The 20,224-nt window shown below is 31.2% G+C and overlaps 1 protein-coding gene across 5 annotated transcripts in view; it reads right to left on the reverse strand.

The window, feature by feature from the left end:
- Gbs-70E (Glycogen binding subunit 70E) overlaps nucleotides 1-20,224 on the reverse strand; it is a 51,056-nt gene that overhangs the window by 13,926 nt on the left and 16,906 nt on the right. The window contains exon 1 of one of the 5 annotated variants that reach the window (XM_069054072.1): nucleotides 18,523-18,638. The exons of 1 other annotated variant lie outside the window; for it this stretch is intronic. Coding sequence is in view for 1 of the 4 variants with exons in the window: in XM_069054067.1 (XP_068910168.1) it covers nucleotides 10,269-10,274 (6 nt within the window). In the remaining 3 variants the exon portion in view is untranslated. Of the gene's footprint in view, nucleotides 1-1,178; nucleotides 1,336-10,268; nucleotides 10,294-18,522; nucleotides 18,639-20,224 lie in introns of those variants that run through there. 3 more of the 5 variants (XM_069054067.1, XM_069054069.1, XM_069054071.1) reach the window with 3 other exon arrangements.

A 20,224-nucleotide genomic window follows, 5' to 3' on the forward strand; every position in this document is an offset into this window, starting at 1 on the left:
AAAGAAAGGAGTAGGGGGATACAAAAAAGAATATATTTTTTTGAATTGTTATTTTTTTAGATAAAACTGAATGCAGGAATCGGAAATAAAGCATTATCTAATAAGTACATAATCTTTAGTACTTGAATTGAACCCACCAGTCTGGCTTATTGACCACTATTGAAAATTTTCTCGTCATTTGAATATCTGTTTTATCTAAATGTTTCTCTGATATTAAAAAAATGTCATCGGTAATATTGAATCAAAATGTTACGAAACTTTAAATTGCGAAGCGAAAATTGCAGCTTTAATCGCGTTTTAAATAAGTGTCATTTCTTTAGAAAATGCACTCAGGCGTCTTTATATCATTTTCCTCAGTCACTGTTAATTAGAAATATTTGGAAATACATATTTACAAATAGAAATACCTTACGAAGGTGTGCTCAGGCCAATTAAAATTTATTTACTTTTATTATTTACATTACGGTCAGGAACTTAAGGAATAAATAAAGATACACAAAATGATTAGAAAAAGAATTGTTAAAAAATGCTAGTGATACTTATTTGAGTCACATATGTAGTTTCCACTCATTTAAACCTTTTTTTATTCGTGGACTTCTCATATCTGTAGAACAGCATTAATGAAATGTAATAATGTCTTATTGTAAAATATTGTGAGAAAAAAAACCTTTTTAAATAGATGTTAAATCCCATTTTTTTTTCAAATCTTATTAAATCATTCTGAAACATGAATAAAATTAAGATTTTATGTTAATTTAATAAAAATAATAATGCATCTATCGTTGTGTAAAATTATACAAATGTTAGGTACCTTGAATGTTTACATAACCCAATAACATTTGTATGGTTAAACATCAGAAAAGAGGCCAAAATTGTACTTCAGAAATTGCAGCACAAGTGAACTTCATGAAAAAAAGGACAAACATATTATGGTCAAAAGTATCTCAATATTGATGCCAGGGTTAGCATTTGCAAATTAGGTAAGCAACTATGAATGTAAATCACATTTACAATTTAGTTTTCACATTATCAAGCATTCCTACATTAAAAAAATGTTAGCAAATTATTGTAATTTTTTTGTTTGAGCAAATGGTAACATTTTATAGCACCTACTTCGGCTACAAGTGAAAGCAAGATAAACCAAGTATAATATCCTAGGTTTGAAAGAAATGTATTACCTAATCACTTAGAAAGAAGAACAACATAATTTACATTTTACCTTGAAAATGAATGTCTGTTTTCCCGCCCTACCGTAACTAGCACTTGATTATCTACCGTTCAGCTACTCAGCTACAGTTCGTATTGCGTACTAATTTTATTTAGACTCATCCAAAAGTGCTAACAATTCGAAAACATTTGCCAGGAAAATCACGTGGTCGGAGGCATAAAATTTAGCACAAGTAAATTTACTGGTCGGCTTTAACTACCACCATAAAAATAATGAAATGGTTATCATGACACAGGCAGCCGTTTTGGAAATTCTATAAATAGTTGTTTCAAGCAAACTGCTTGAAATATGTAAGTTGTGCATTAAAAATTGGTTAACAATCTCATCACGGCAACAAAATTTAAAATTGTGTGTACGAGAGCACTTAAAATTTCGTTTCTGTAGTTGTATAGTAGCGGCCGGGCAAAATGGGAATCTGATTTCTTGATTTAAATAACTTTGGGCTGTATTTAAATTTTTAAATAAAGCTGTAAGGGTTATCATTATTACGATTTACGACCTCAAGCGGTCGATAGGAACTTTTCTGATGTAAACAAACAGTCGGCCTTTAATCAAGATATATTATATAGATATGGGCATGCAAAAATTTGTCCCTGTCGTAAATCTTAATAATGATAAATTGATAAACCTTACAGTTTTATTTAAATACAGCCCAAAGTTATTTAAATCAAGAAGTCAGATTCCCATTTTGCCCGGCCGCTACTATACAGTTACAGAAGCTACTATAATTAGTTAGAATTTTGAATAAAATACACCAGCAAGTTATTAGCGACACAATGTTCAGCGACAAACGCTCATATCCTTTATTGTATATAAATCAAAACGATACTCTAGGTACGAAAGTACCGTCTATAAGCAAGCATGGTGAAATAAGACAAATTACCGGTAGAGTAATAAACGAGTAATAAATTTATGATTGAAATAGTCGATGACTGTCTTAAAAGAACTCGTAATAATAATACTGAACAATATACAAGGTGAGTCGGGAGGAATGGCCGAAACTCCATGAGTTTTTTTGACATTATTTTCACGTGTAAATACACTCATAGTGTTTCGGCTGTTCCTTCCAACTCACGCTGTATTTTATATTCTCATCTTATTACTGATGCTAACATGATTACTTTACGCGTGGAGAAGCACAATCAAGATCACTTAGAGATTTAAAAATATCTTAAATCGTTTAATGTTACTATTCCTTTTTATTTATTTTCGTCATTTAATTCATTTAAGGAATATAGGTATATACAGGGTGTCCCAAAAATGGCGTACAAACTACTTACTACCTTATCGAGGATGCTTAAATGTACATGAAAAAAATATGGAAAAAATGTTTCCGACAAAAAAATCAATTATTTTTATTATTATTATTATTAACGATAATACAATGTAAACAATGGTATATTCATACATCATTACCTTGCAATGTTACCGTAGAGGATTTAAAATAATTTTTTCGATTTCCAAAACTTCAAAATTCTCTATTATGCAGGATTAGATATTGATAGTGAGTGATCTTGTACTTTGTGATAATATGTACGATTAGACGTAGCTGTCATGACAATTTCCTACATATATTTCAAAATAATTGACCTGTTAAGTGCCACATTCAAAGACCGCCAAATCAGAAAATAAGTCCAATAGAATTTTTTTAACATTTTTCTGGCGTTTACGGTAATCTCTTCTACACCGTAGTGCACCGTTGGTACGCCATTTTTGGGACACCCTGTATGTAAATATAAATTGTATTATACAGGTGTATTAAAAATGGCACATAATATTTATGTCATGCAAATCTACGTTGAATAGCAAACAAAAAATTCGAATTTGAATTTGGTAATGATAATAATGATGACAATAATAACAGACTAGACATTATTATTTTAAATAAACAACAAAAGCAAGGATAACTTTTAGATATAGCTGTTCCAAATTCACACAATATAACACAGACATATCACACAAAAATTAATAAATATTTAGAGCTCTCCGTTGCTATAACAAATCTTTGGTGTTTAGAAAAAAATTTCGATTTTAATTTCAGCAACGGGAATAGTACTGCAATCTCTTTTTAAAAATTTAAAAATTCTGGATTTAGGGAACACATTGGTAGTTGAAATTCAAAAAGGTATATTATTATACTCATGTCATATCGTGAGGAAGTTCCTTAACATTGACATAGAACATAATATAAAAACACAACAAAGTCAAAATGTGGAGGAGAGGCGCCGGTAATTATGTTGATTAGCACTGCACTATTACTTGATAGTAATATCCGTAATAGTGTATGTACTCCGGCAAAATTGCCGTGCCGCCGGGTGGTGGAGGGAAATAATAAAATATTAATAATAATACAAAATATTTCAAAAATGACAATCCTTGTTACTTTCTGACTTTACTCAAGTTCGAAAAATCACTTAAGCATTAGCTTAGTTGCGATGTTGCAACAGCTTCAAAAGTTATGAACAGCAAAGTTTGAAATAACAAATAAACTAATAATCAAAATGGTAACATTAGTGCTAGAATATTTATTTTACTTGTTAAATTATGTGTTATTGATACAATTTGAATATATTTCTCCATTACAATCGAAGCAAATTTCCAGTTTGACTGTTAATAACTCCACGAACAGAGGGTTAACAGTAAATTGGTACTATAGCTTTTGTATTTGTTGTATTTCAACAAAGAATCATGTGATGTAAATATTATGCGCCATTTGCAATACATCCTGTATATTAACACAAATAGAATTATTATTAAGTATTACATATTATGGTATAACTTAAATGGCTGGGAATTGAATTACAAAATTCTCGTATCTACAAGGTGAAGCTAAGCCTTACTTCGTCTTTTCTATTAGGAATTAATCGTGATTTACAGTTTTAACCTATGGAACATCACAAACACATCAGTCTGAATTTTTGACTTTTTACATCGTATACGCTAATTCGCTTATCGTTTTAGGTCAGTACAGTATAAACACATAAAAACAGTCTTTATCCATTCAAACATGTATCATTTTCATTTACGGTTCATTAATTAATTAAATCGCAAAAAGTGTTTAAATAGGTAATTTCCACACAACAGTTAATTTATATTTTGTCTATAATTCCACAAAAATGGAGGACGATTTTTATAGAAATGGTATGTCTATAAACTTTTTTCTATTTTGCGTACATAATAGAGCTGTTACGACACCAAAAACAATATCGAACAGCTGAAAGCGGTTATATAATAGCGATAGTACAGGTCATTATAAATGATTGTACCATCGTAGTAGGCGTTGGCGAGCGTTGGTGGCTAAATTGACTGTGCCGCAAACTTGATAACATGAGTGAGACTACCGTCGCCGATAGGTGACGCTACTGGCGGTAGTGAAAATCTGTCTACTAGTTTGTCCGTGGAGGGAGAAAAGACTGGAGATGGCATTTCCTATGCTTCCCATGTTAAAAATCCGTACCCTCTAAAAGCACGTGCAACAACCTTTTATGACCCAGTCCACAATGCGCTAGATAAAGAAGCACAATGCGTGTGGAAGGAAGGCGAAGGAAGCCATTGGCCTAGCATCTATATTCAGAAACCTTTTATGACTCTGTAGTTTTCGCGGGCTGGTACACGTATTTGAATTAGTGCCATCTCCAGTCTTTTCTCCCTCCACGAGTTTGTCTAACGTTGCGAAGCAGGCGGCACATCCAAAATTTGTGTGGGTTTTCAACGCCAACTGCGATGGGACAATCATTTATAATGACCTGTACAATCTACGGTTATCATGTTGGTACTGCCAGACTCCTCTGCCAGAATCCTCTAAAGTCTAGATTCTAGAGGATTTTGGCAGCGTCAGCCAATACGCGCGAATATCCCAAAGTCGACAAGTGTTTCAATTGTTTTTTGCCAACAATCATAAAATTCCCCAGAATTTTAAAATTCTTACTTTTGATTTAAAAACGGCTTAAAAGGTGCTAAATAGAAAAAATAGTATTGAGCGATCCATTGAATTTATTATTAAAATTGGCGTTGGCACTGAAGCCGTAGATCTTTTTGAATCGATACACTTATTTGTGTATAAATATATAAATCATGTTACAAAATGCTATCAGTGGAGTTAAACGGAGGGCCTGTTTGACCTTAGAACAAAATGGTGAACATTTTCAGCATATGTTGTAACATTGCTTAATAAAATAAACATTACCATTGTAATTTTTCTCTTAATCCCTGAATTTCTGTTTTACAATAATTGTCATTAAATGTGACGTTTGTCGAGATAGTTCAAAACTAGAGATGCCTTGATAGTTCCTGCGCCAACTTTAACAACAAATTCAATGGATCGCACGATATTAAAAAAAACTCGTTTCATAAGGCGTTTATTCCATTCGTCTTTTATAAAACTTGCCTTTCGCGACTCGTTTTATAATCTTGGGCTCATGAAATAAACACTTCCTTATGAAACTCGTGTTTTAATATACTATTAGCGCCCTTAGAAAAGATGACCGTAACATTAAAAAGTATACAATTAAATTGAAACCGGGCGATTTATCAAACGTTTCAATTCAATGTGTCATTTATTACAGAAAAGGAAATAAATGTTTGACTTATTTATATTTAAGCAAAAAATGTAGACATACAAAGATAAACTTTTGAACAAATTAAACTCAAAAAGTAAAAATATGGTTAATATTTTTCATTAAGTTCTCCAAACTCTATAATTCTAATAGTTAGTTCAAATGTATTTATTATAAAGAATACCTGTTTGTTATTAAGCATTTTCTGTTTGCACAGAAATATTTTTTGTTTTAACATTTCCTTTGTAAATTTATAGTTATTCGATAAAAAAAAAAATACAGATTAATGGTACAGTTTTTCCTAATGTAGATTATGCAGGTTAGGCTGTGTCCTAGCTTTCTTTGTAATCGTTTGTTGTTATAAAAAATGTAAAGCACCCTGTGATAACCTCCTACGCACAGAGAAATATCAACATATAATTAATGAAAACAAACATTTTAATTAAGTGAAAAAATAATCCATTTGTGACGTACTATTCTTAAAGTAATAAATTACTAAGCAATGATTTTGATATAGATCCACACACCCACCAAAACAGTTGATAGTTTTTTCATTCATCTTATTTATAAAAATAAATTCTATGACATACAAAACAACGAGAAAAGAAATAATTAATATGATTTATTAACTCAACAATTTTATTAACTAATTCTCAGTAAAGACTAATTAATATTTTTATAACAAAATATATAAAATTATACATATTAGGAATTATTTTGCAACGTTTATCGTATGCTCGGTGTCGCCTCTCAGTTGGTCCATTTTCTTGGAGCCCACGCAAAAATCGACTTTCTCCTCTCTATCAAATGGAGGTACTAGTTTCGAACAATGGACTCATCATTTACATATTCGCTAACAAAACGTAACTAACTGACAGAAATATAACCGCGACAAAGCAGGAAACGGTAATAAACAAAAACATTAAAGAAGGTGAGTAGACGGAGTAGTTACAGGTTTTAGATTTTATACTCGTGGTGAACACGTGAATCGATCGACATACGACGAATTATATAAACGGCGCCAAACGCAAAGAATATTTCCGTAGTTTTCCCATTCGTGACCTTGTCTGATAATGAGTGTGTCATATTTGCAACAGACTAGAACAAAAATGTACTATTATTGGCCGCAGTTTGTTATTGTAAATTTTACTCGCGGTAAAAATGTAAAGCTTTGCAGAGCTTCTTACACAATGACTGTTCAAGATACATAAAGCTCCCTATTCATATTTTGTCGGATATGCAATTTTTCTTGTGGTGACGGAAATAATATATACTAATATTAATTGGTAATTTGGTATTAATTGTCTATGAAATATTGCTCCCAGATTTGGCGTTGGCAGCAGACATTTTGTCAAGAAAAATATATCGTTTGATTTCACATTTGTAGTATATTTTACCAAGATCCGGTTTGTTGCGATTAACAACAACTATAAATAACATGGGATTTTTTATGACTATATTTAAGCAGCATTGCTTCGCTTGCACATATATTTTATATTTAAAATGTATTTTAATAGTATATTATGATACAAGTTTATAAGGAAGCCTTTAAAACACGCGCGACGAGTTTAAGAGCACGACACGTAGCGGAGTGTTTTTTTTAACGTCGCAAGTGCTTTAAACGCCTTTATAAACGTGTATCATACGCTATTTTTTATTATACCCGCATTACAATCTCAAAATTCTAACAACAAAAGTAAATTGAAATACCTTTTCCGAAGTAATCTGTGTCATTAATCGTTGATATAGAAGTGGTCAATTGTTGTTGTTTCGTTGCCATGTATATTTGTTATAAATTGTGTATTTATCATTGTTCAAAATTTAAGTAAATTTGTTGTTACCTAATCAACCCTTAAAGCTTTAGTGTTTTAATAGTATATTAAAGAACGAGTTTTATAAGGGTTGATTTGGCGCACGAGTGCCAAGTGTAGAAAACGACCCGTAGGGGAGTTTTGTATGGGACGAGTACGCCAATGCCCTTATAAAACGAGTTTTTTATGTTATTTTTTAGAATTTGCACCCTTGTTTTAATTTTCAAATAAAAAAATTAAATTTTCAAATTCTAGGGAATTTTGTATTAATTGGTAATTCAAAATAACGGATGGAACTACACCTGCAACATATGTTACAAAGTAGAGTTTGAACATTCATTTTGGAAGTTTTTTGGTGTAAATGACAATAATACACTGAAATATTGATAAAAAATTTCGTAGAGATCTATTAAACTACGAGTGCTTTAAGAGATAGCCATAAACGACTTCAAATTCAATACAATAATAGACCTATTAGAGACGCAGATTCTAAAAAGGCCTTTTTTCGCAGGCATTTTAGTGTCAAAAACAGGGATTATGGTTCAGGTATAATAAAAAATTTCTTTAACTTCTTTTAACTAACGCACCTAAAGTATATATATTTGTTATGATAATGATTATTAATATCCAATTTTTAGTCTCATGAACAAATGAGAATGATTTTAATTGAGGAATTGCCATTAAACAACACAAATCGAGTACTGTTTCACCTATTTCGATTTCGATATGGCGATTTCGACTACCGTTGGGGACGCTACTGTTGAGAGAGATCAGCTGACCGCAAATCATATTCGCACCCGACCCGGATTATGTTTTTGCTTTATTTTTTAAAATAAGTTGTTGGTTTTATGTGCTCTTACGATTTTTGTGATGATATTTTTAAGGTTACACAAAATTTTAGCTTATTTAGAGGCAACAGGAGAAAGCAGATGTGTTGTGAAAGGCGAAGAAGTATTGTGTGCGAATTTGTTAATTGTATGTGGTGTTACTAAAGTGGTGGAAACAATGTACGAACATTTCAATTACATTGTTGTTGTTGTTTTAAAAACACAAACCACTGAACTATCCATCGACTTGAGTACGCCTTAATTTAGTTTATATAATTCACACCAGATGTCTCACTGATAAATGGAATAGCGAATTCATTAGAATTGTTAGCATCTATAAACATAGACCGGCTTTAAGTTAGTTTTAAATTGCAATTCAAACATTTTGGTTAATTTGGTTAATCTGGTGTAACCTGTCTATTAAATTTTCTTACGTTCGTCCTAACACAAAAAAAAATGTACACAGTGCTCTTCAAGAAGTTCGCACAATAAGGCAAAATTTGTTTTCATTAATTTAGAAAACTACGACAAAACAATAATTAAAAAAATGTCTTGAATGCACAATTATAACACCACGTAAAAATGTTCAGAAATGCACCTAAATTTCACTTCTACCACATAAAAAGTAACAATTTGTATTGGGGGTAAATGCAACAATCGTGAGTAACCCCCAAGCTGACGTCACGAATTGACAGTTACCTAGATTATCGACAAGCGGGAAAACTAATTTGAATTCCCAATAAATCCTATTTTATAATTAGTACGTAATAAAGGATGTTTTTTTTTTTAATTTGGCGTCGGATTTGGCGGTGAAGAGTCGATTGTGAATGGAATCACTCGACTTAAAAACACTGATTTTTCAAATTGCAGTTTAAAACCACATACAACGCAAAAAGCGAGGTCTTAAAAAAGACTGATTTTTCAAATTGCATATTAAAAATACTCAAAAAGTAAGGCTAGATTTAAACAGCTAATCAGAATTGTAATCCGGTGGTGCATTCACAATCGACTCTTCAACGCCAACTTCGACGCCAGATTTAAAAAAACACCCGTTAGTAAATAGCAGAGTAAGAAAATTATGTTATGCGGAAATTCAAGTAACAGACTAATGATGGGTAACAAATCTAGGCTTAAGTGTCAGTTATCTAAGAAATCTTCTAGCAGCCTTAGTGAATTAGGACATTTAATCAAAACTCAATGTCACCATTCAAGATATAAGATCGTTGATATTAAACGCGAATTGATGTTGCCAAATATTGTTTATGCAATATTTTCTTAGCAAATATTTTTATTTTACTTTTGTAATTAGGTTTGGTTATTAAATTGTCAATGACCTTACTGAAAAATGGGAGTGTTGCGTTAAACAAGGATTAGGTATACTTTGTCGAATAATTAACCAAATTCTGCTAATTTAGCATTTAGTTAATAACCTTTCCAATCAAAATTATAATTTGAATTTATATTTTCTACTTTATCCATCCACCACAATTTTAAAGTTGAAATGGCTTCGATTTAAATAATCATTGTTAGGGTCATAGCCAAGACATGTATAATTTTATTTATTACAATTTAAAGAAAACTTCCTGTTTGATAGTAGCCAACGAACATCAACTCCGTCAATTTAATAAAGAGTTTATTTGAAATACAACTAAAACAGTCCTGACAAAGATGCGCAATAAAATCTAGTCCATCTAATTTTATTGTATTATTGTACTATTAAATTCTACCAGATTATGTACAATTAAATTTATGATGAGCAGCAACAGAGAAACATCTATGTATTTCTTCAGTTATTAATCAATAAAATTATTGTCAAAAAATACATCTTTTGTATAATAGTACGTACCAACATTTCTTCCTAATACAGCATCACATTTGATAATAAAAAAGTGTTGTTCAAAGCAACCGAAAGAGTAAGAAGTTTTGCATTCATGTTATCACTTATCAAGCTAAAACAAAATAACATGCGCCAAGGTGCCGGCAAATACAGTTTGATTTATTTTTAGAATTCGAGCGGAATAAAACTGCTAAATAAAAGTCCAAAATATTATACTAGGCTGACTGACGTAATATCTATCATTTATTAATATAATCTATTTAGTTAAACACAGCATTGCATTGCCATAAAATATGTATTTGTATTCCTTATTTTTCTGCAATTTGTAACCTTTTTGGAATGATAAAAAATTACTAATTAAGACATTTTTAAAGAGAAGGAAGTATCGGGTGTTCATTTACATTAATCCTGTTTTTACTCTGCAGCCTGATGAGTGGTGAGTTCACAATCGACTCTTCAACGCCAACTTTGAGGATACATTTAAATGAAAACCCGATACCAAGTGTCTCTAAAAGAACGTAAGTATATCAAGAGTCCTGTGGAAATCTGCAGAGCCGTGAAGCCGTCAAAACAATCAAATGTAAAATTATTAAATCTCAGGATCAGTTGTGAGTTCGACGTCTTTGGTAGTTGTTTTGCTTGTTATTTTCTTCAGCTTTTTAAATTCTACCTAACTGCTTATACATATCATTAATGGAGTTAAATAACCTCTTTTTTATATTTAGTATCACCATATGTTATAGAGTGGCAAAAATCGAATACATATATTTATTCTAATTCCATAGGACTCTTGATATAGGTACGCTCTTTTAGAAACACTTTGTATAATATAATCTGTTTTTTAATCGAAGAACCACCCAAAATAGAGCTGGAAACATTGTACACTTTTGACCTAGGGTGAGATATTAGTAGCGCAGCATGTTAATAGAGTTAATGACAACTAATTTGAGAGTTTAATAAATGTCTGACTTTGCGAGGCATCTTTAATAACACGTTCAAATTAGTCCAATCAATAGGGAGTTTTACCTTGCAAAAGGTACAGAAAAGTTTATACTTGGCAGGTATCTTCTATCAGGCATTTTATTAATGTTGAGTTTGCGACCATGGGGGGTTGCCGCTCGCCCCGCCATACTGGAGAATAGGGGTGCAAAATCACATTTTTGTTTTGTTTTGTTTTTGTTCTTTACGTTTTTTTTTGTCAGATCAATAGTTTCGTAGTTACAGCCTGTAGAAATCGAGCATTTATTGTTTGCCCGTCTACGGGAATATCGGACTCCAACGTGTATACTAATGAAACAGGTAAACGCCAAATGATCCTGATGATGATGATGATGACCCTGAGGAACAAGAGGAAAATTCTCAAGAGGAATTCTCGAATTCATAAACTCTGATGAATTCAGCTCATCTAAACCGATCGATCCAGATCATTTGGATCCGTCTACGTTACAAAGAGATCAAAAAGAGTAAAACAGTAAATTTCTACTGCATCGTAGACTATGCCCACCGGGGACACTACGTAAAAAAAAATGCACCCAATTGCTCTACCTCTGTGGTGGTGTGGAAAAGAATAAAAAGTACAAAAATAATAGAAATTTTCGATTTCTACACGTTGTAACTACGAAACTATTGATCTGACAAAAAAATATAAACAACAAAAAATGTAGAGAATTGTACGCTCTACATTTTTTATAATAACTTAGATAGACGTATCTCGCACGGATAATGAAATAATCGCAGAAATGTGATTTTCCACCCCTCTTCTCCAGTATGGCGGGGCGAGCGACAACCCCCCAAGGTCGCAAACTCGGCAATAGTAATAATATGCCTAATAGAAGATATAGTTCTCCCAGAGCTGCAGCGGTTTTATGGCAGGGTACCATTGTATAAACGTTAACAACACCGACAATAGGTTTAAACCGCAAGTACAACCCCTAATCGTAAATTCGTCCAAGTACTACCCTGTAAACTGACAGGTATAGAACGAAAATGATGATTGACAGGGGTCTGTTTATGTCGCGTATCGGCATCTCAACAGGCGTAATAATTACTATTGCCCTGCCATAAAACCGCTGCAGCTCTGGGAGAACTATACCTGCCAAGTATAAACTTTTCTGTACCTTTTGCAAGGTGGAGCCATTTTTATGTCTCTATTGACTGGACTAAATTGTAAATGCGAGTTTGCGTACTTTCAAGGACATTAAAAATGACAGTCGTTGGCTGGTACTATGGCGGACAATAAATTTAGGCCGGCAAATTTCTGACATTTCAAAAAAGTCAATGCAAGCGACCATTTATTGTCATTATGACTGATGTGTCAGTTTGTCAAACTGAAGGTTTTCAAGCTGTTTGGCGTTTCCTTCGCCCTTTTCGTAACTTACAGATCATGACGCACTAGCATAACTGATTTGTAGTAGCACTTCTCTCTGGTGCACGCTTCTTTTCCCAATTTTAATTTTGATTATCGCTGTCACGATGACAAGAATGACAAAAATCGAAAATGGGGTTAGTTGAACATAATGCCAGCTTTACATTTTCATGTCAAGCCAATGACAGGCCGGCCTAAATTTATTGTTCGCCATAGTATAACCAATAGATATCACTTGATTTCCTATGTTTAGTACAATTTTATTATTGCAAACCTAAATGAACGTCGTGGTTCTTTGATTAAAAAAACAAACTATAGTATTGCTTGAGAATTTGAAAATTACAGATAGGTACCTTCAAAAGTTTATAATGACAAATTGTACTTTGGAGTAGTTATTTGTGTAATTAATTCAACTCATATACAGGGTGATTCATATAGTATTACACAAACTTACCCGGTGGTAAATTCCAACCTCTAGACACTCTTACAAAAATGTTTAGGTTCTAACGTTAAAGTTGTTGAAGATAAAGCATGTTGCAGAGTGTGGTACTACCACCTTTTAAGAACCGCAAATTATTGAAAATATTTTACGTTGATACAAGCTGCCGGGGTGATTCGAAGGAATTGTTGTCAAAATGAAACTAAAGCGACGTTTCTAACACCAATATTTTCTCTATAACAACAATTGTTTGCTTCAATTATAACATTCATGACATTTGTTATACAGTGGATGTAAAGTTGAATAATTTAGCGAAGAATGGCATTTACTAATAATAGTGAAAAAACCGATGTAGTTAATTTATGCCAATTTTTGATGTATGACTCAAAATTTTATTGTTAGAGCCTTTTGAGATCGGAATCTGGTTGTATGAAACTATATGAATCACCCTGCATAACTCAAATTAAAAAGAATATGTATTATTTCTTAGGGTTAAAAATTACATTTCTCAGATTTACGATATTTAAAGAAAACATTCTTGATATGTTTAAAATTTCTTCCAGCTGTGCAATAGTGCATAAAATGAGATGATCTTATCTCATCAATTTATTAGAAACAAATTAGCAGTTACGCCACAGACAAGCACTTATAATAATTACTCTTTATATTTAAGTTTTCACGAGTTCGACCTAGCAAAAATTTATGAAATTTGAATGCATGTTCCTCGACAATACTGTTTCGAACTGTTTCATTTTAAAACTTGAAAATGATTGTTATCTTTGGCATCGTAGTGCTGAGATCGAATCTCGCGGTCGTTCTGTTTGAAAACTAAAAGACCACACTGCTCACATTTTTAGCAGTTTTCCAACCGTTGATATATTTAGATTACTTTTATAGTGATTATCTTACGTAATCTTTTACTAATGGTTGTTATAAAAAAGAATGATTATGTGCATTTTTAAATGTACTTACTTATACTTGTAAAAAGACGTCAGCTTTTGATCGAATGGAAACCTGCAGTAATATGTTGCCAATAAAATAATGATGTCTTATGGATTTCCCAATGTAAATATTTTTTGTTCTCAGCTTCAAATAATTATTAAATACATGTAGGTATTATTTTTCCGATATTTGTTTTTTAATGTTTATTGACTAATAAATAATCATAATCATAATACTTAGGCAAAATACAACCTATTGGGTTGGCAGCTCTGTATGTCAAAAAGTTTGACATTTGTTATTTCATAAAAATATGCAAAAGTGCAAAATAAAACATTTGGTCAGCCGAAAAGTCTAATATACAAACGTCGTACGGTATGTATTTTACGGCGCTCCAACTAGTGAGCCACTAGGCTCAGGCACTAGTGCCTGAAACCTAGTTTTTGTGCTGTAAAATACCCCTACCGTACTCTAATGTAAATAACTATTATCAAATTTTTTCCTTATCTAAGAAAAAGCATTTACTGTATTATCACCACATTAGATACATTCATTAAAACTACAGAACAATCACCTTTGACATTTTCGTCCTTGAATGTGTAGAATTTTCAATTATATTTTTATTAACATAATACATACATCACTGCATTTTGATTAGCTTACTTAAACTGTTGTTAGACTGACATTGAACTTGAATCGCGAATTTTTCCATTAATAGACGTCTTTAAGTAGAATTAGACACTTTCAGTAAATAAAGTATTTATTTCTTGTCAACTATAATACCAATAATTAACTTCTTTTTAAGTTTATAATAATTATGAATTTGTAGGTATGTATAAAAAATGTATTGTTTTTGAAATGTAAGGCATAAAAAAATTAAGGAAAATAATTTTTTCTTCAAACATCCGTAAAATATGACATTTTACTGGTGGATTGATAATGCTAAAGTGTCACTTTATTGTCATGGCATCTGACGAGCTGACCAGCAGTTGTAAAATTATTATCTCCCCTGAGGAGCGGCTGTAAAGTTATTATCTCCGCTGACGAGCAGCAGATACGGTAAACTAGCTAAATCATTTGAAATTCCTAACTCAAATTTTAACAAATTCGTGTGTTAAGCTAAAGTGAATAAATAAGGTTTAAAAAAAAAACTTGTACATAATTGCAAAATGTACTTAAAAAATCTATCCAAATTAAAACGAGTTTGCAGACGGACAATAATTATAAAAACGAATTTCAAATTTTGTTCACAGCGTTATTTATAGATACTAGTCATAGTCATAGTAACACTTTCCAAAACGAGCTATATTGGCTATATGTTAGAATTTTGACAACTCTAGGTGGGAAGAAAAATATTTCCAGTATACAAAAATAGCAAAATTTTTATTCGAATTACTACATTTATATAAATAAAAGTTCAAATTCTACAGTCTTGATATTTTTTTTTATTCGACACTGTCAGAATTTGAGAATTTTCTCCTATGTGAAGAGATTTTGATAAATATCAATTTGTCAAAACGAAACGTCAAGTTAATTTTAAAGATTTTAAGCAATTTGGAGCCTTTAAGGGGATCATCGAACAAAAAAAAAAACGTTGTATTCAACTCGTTCTTGTGTAAATTGGACTTTTTTTGGCACTCGTGGGCCTTTAAAACGCTCGTTTCCCTCACGTTTTAATCTGGCCAACTCATATCAAAAAAAGCCCAATTTACACGCGAACTCGTTAAATAAATAACTATTAAAAACTTTAGATAAATTTCTTGTCCTTCACTGATGGTTAATGTATTCAAGCGATTTTCTTGCCGAATATCCATCTGCAGTCTGCATAGATTCATATCCTGAAAGTTTTACTTTCAAAGCAATGAATAATTTTGTCAGCAATGCACTCAAAAAATTTTTCGGATAAAATCTATGTCTCGAAATATATTAAGTGATAATAAAAGTTTGTAGTCGTTATACTAACACCATAAAATTAATTTTGCTTCTTGAAGAATATGATGCCAGTAATTTTCTTATTTGGTTAAAAAAAAAAACATTTTATTGACAAGATAAATTTTATTAGAAAAGAAAAGTCAATATTGAATCTAATTTTGTACAACATGCTAAGAGGTTGGTTTAAAAATGCAATTTTATTGATTGCTAAATAAGTAAACACATTTTCGGAATCATTTCTATTCTAAGTATATTTGTGTAGTAATTATATAGTGTTTCTTTTGTGGCAATTGTTGCGTAAAATAAAAATGAAAAAAATTAAAACGTCGTCTTTTGATAAAAGTTTCAAATCAAGCATTGCATATCATGGGTTTAAGGTTTTTTAAATAAATAATAATATAAAGTGGTCATCTCATGTCCAGATAGTTTGTATGTAGTTACTTTTCAAAAACTTTTAAATAAAATATCTCATTCTCTATTTAGAAAAACAGCGACAAACTAACAATAAGTAAATACAAAAAATGAAATAACAAAAGTCAGGAGAGGTTTTAATCGATGAATTTAAAAACAACATTTTGTAAACATTGTACACGACGAACAAAAGTGAAACAGGTCATGTGGTCACAATAAAATCTAAAATTAAAAAAAATTCATCATTCTGATAGGAGAGTCATGATTTTAAAATTTATTGCCCGATTCTTGATACTACAGGTTAGTAGCATAACAATACGCATAAGACATGATGTAAGTTAAATCACAAAGTTTATGTAAATAACTGAACCTAATCTGAAGTTATTTTACATAAAAATTTATGTTTACGAAAGACTAGTCGTAATAATGAATTTCATTTTTTTTGTACAGGGTCATTATAAATGATTGTACTATCGTAGGTGGCTGTGCGCAATGCTTTAGGTGCGTAGCTACGCCCACTAGTTGTTACAAACATTTATAATGACCCCATATTTTATATTGTGTAGATATTTCACTAAATTATTACTAAATCATGACTATAAAATAATCATTCTACATATATCGTTCATTAAGTTTAAACGAATTACGTTTTTTGTAGAAATATCTTCTTTTATTCTGTGCATTAATGATATTTTGTAATCGTTCTGAAAACAACCTTTACTCATGTTTTGTAAAAAAATTTCTTTATCACTATAATAATCTTATCGAATCACCGGAAACTGCAACAGATTCTAATCCGACACGTATAGTAGTCAAATGCAATATTGATTTTTTTAAATAATGTAAATAGTTTAAGTCTATAGCAAATTTGTTAAAAGTTACAGACATTTGCTAACCAATGGATTGTTTCATTTGTGATAACTAAATATTTTCTACAATTTCCCAGTGATTCACGACGTAATAGGATAAACATATTTTTTTCTACGGCTAATTTAAAATGTAGTACTGTAGATCAGTATTCTCCGATGTGAATTGAAGTAAACAAATGCCACAATCACTCAAGTATTTTATAATTTTTCATTCTGATAACAGAACTAAATTTAGCATAACAATAAAAAATGCGTCGATTGAATTCTTTTAGATAGAAGATCTAGAAAACTTGAAATCTTGCGTAGTTGCTTTGATAACAGATGTAACTTAGAGGACACACCTCCTTACATTAAATAATTGTAATTAGCGCAGTACAGTAATTTTTATATCAAACAAACGAAGTGTTCAGTACTATGGTATGAAATTTGGTATTTTTTGGTACTTCTAAGTGATATTAGCATCACGGTAAACAATATTACTAACATAACAATACTAAAGTATTAATAATAATTAATTTTAGCAATTACATATTAGCAATATACCTAACAATAAGTGATGATATTATGCTCAAATAAGAAGCACTTATCGTACATCAATCTATTAATTGAAATGCTTAGGTGAAACCACCCATGAAACCGGATACATTTAAAGCATTCAGCTACTTACCATTTAAATAGGATCACAGTTCTGGCAACAGTTTAAATTTATTCAAAATTTACTTAAATAATTTTCACCACACAACTAGACGAAAAGTAAATATGTATTATCAACTGCTGTTCAAATATAGACAAAATTTCAACACCTTTCTGCCGCTTATTTTATACATACATATTCGTTAAATTATATTTGATGAAGAGTAATCATTTGAAAAAGTAATTTGTAATTTGAATAATCCTGCTGTGCAGATTCTCAAAGGGAACATAAATATAACTAAATTTTACACATTATCTGAATACTTTGAATTTTTTGAACAAAAATTTTCTGTAAATATTGATTAGGCACCATAAAGGTAAATGCAGGAATAAGACAGTCCGGGTACGTCCTGCTTTCTAATTAACATTTAATGTGAACATCAACACGATGCAACCGTTATTCAAATATAAAAGGAGGCATGAATGCATGCATGCATGTGATTATTTCTGTGAAAAATCAAACAAATTTGCAGTCATGATCGTGAAACGGCTCTCGTACAATTTGTTCGGAGAGGTGAAGATGAGTTTATTTTAATTATAGAGAATTTGCAAGATTTATATGCTTTACAAGATGAAATAAGCGACAATTTAATAAAGTTTTAAAAATGTACACACCTGCAAGCCGGTTGAAAATTAAGCGAACTGAGTACATGTTTAGGGTTAACACTCACGTTATAATATATTTGTTAGAAAAGAACATGCACACTACTGCTGGCAGTGAACAATTCATGACTCTTTTGTTATAATATCACTCATTTAATATAAACACAATATGATTAATAGTAATGTCAACACAACAATATTTAGTTCTTATAAATCTACAATATAGGGTCAGATAGCGTGGTGTTAAAAAATAAATTCTATATCATGCGTTCAAATGATAACCTGGGCACAGAAAACGAAAGTGTAAAGTTTGAATTTCCCGCCGTTTGACACGAATGACATTTGTTTATGTCTAATTGAAATATGATTAAACATGATTGTTTTCAGCAAAGAGTGCCCTTAGATATTTGCTTCGATAGTAGGAATCGTTAGTTAGTCTATTTTTAATGTAAATTATTGCAAAGAAAGAAAAAAAAACAGAAAGATTTTTTGTTGATACATTCTAGGTTAGCTGTCAACATGCTCTAATTATAACTGTCAATTTACACTTTAAAAAAGCAAAATTATTAACTGTTTCCAACGCCTTTCCAGCCCAGGATTACATTTGAGCACCCGATATTATTTCATTTATTCTAGTGTAATGATTTTTATTTTTTAGTAACACGATATTGTTTTTTTTCGTCATAGATACACATTATGAAAAACTACTCATAACTCCCTTGGGATATTTCAAATTTTTTCGCCTTCCACATTGTTTACAACAAACTCATGAGAACCAAACTATAGCAACCATATTCACGCAATCTTTCCTGCAAAATATTTTTAAGAAAGTTTTAACTTTTAAGTACAGACACTAAAAAATAAAATATTGTATGCACCACGGGAGATATTCATGTTTTTCCCCTCGGTTGACTTATAAACCTCGGGCTAAAGGCCCTGGATTTATACTCGTAATCACGTCAACCTCAGAGAAAAGCCATGTTCATATCTCCCTTAATGCATAAATATCTATTTTTAAATATAAGTCAACCGAGGGGAAGAACATGAATATCTCCCGTGGTGCATACAATATTTTATTTTTTAGTGTCTGTACTTAAAAGTTAAAACTTTCTTAAAAATATTTTGCAGGGAAGATTGCGTAAATATATAGTTGCTATAGTTTGGTTCTCTTGAGTTTGTTGTAAACAATGGGGAGGGCGAAAAAATTTCAAATATCCCAAGGGAGTTGTTTTTCATAATGTGTATCTAACGAAAAGAAACAACATCGTGTTACTAAAAAATAAATATGTATACAGGGTGTTTCTGAAATACGTGTGTTAATTTTAATCAGTGGAAGAACGCGCCAAATTATGGAACTTTTCTCTACAACATTTTTACGAAAAAGCAATACAAATTGATTTAAAATTTGGAATAAATTAACCATCAAAGTGTATACCCGCCTATGGGTAAGGGCGAAAATTTTCTCTTGTGATAGAAAAAGAGCTTCGTTAAAAAGTTCCATTGTTATAGAAAAAAATAAATAATCAAAATTTAGATTCTCATGGTTACAAAAAATAGAAATTAGTTAGGGCCGGTTGCACCAACGCCAGTTAAAAGTTAACTGTGGGTTAAATTGCTTCGTTACTTTAGTTACCTATTGTTATAACAATGTTTTCGTATATTTTAATCTGTAGTTAAATTTAATTCACGTTGGTGCAACCGGCCCTTAATCACA

This window comes from Tenebrio molitor, chromosome 7, assembly GCF_963966145.1.
Source record: "Tenebrio molitor chromosome 7, icTenMoli1.1, whole genome shotgun sequence".
In the NCBI taxonomy this organism is placed as follows: Eukaryota; Metazoa; Arthropoda; class Insecta; order Coleoptera; family Tenebrionidae; genus Tenebrio; species Tenebrio molitor.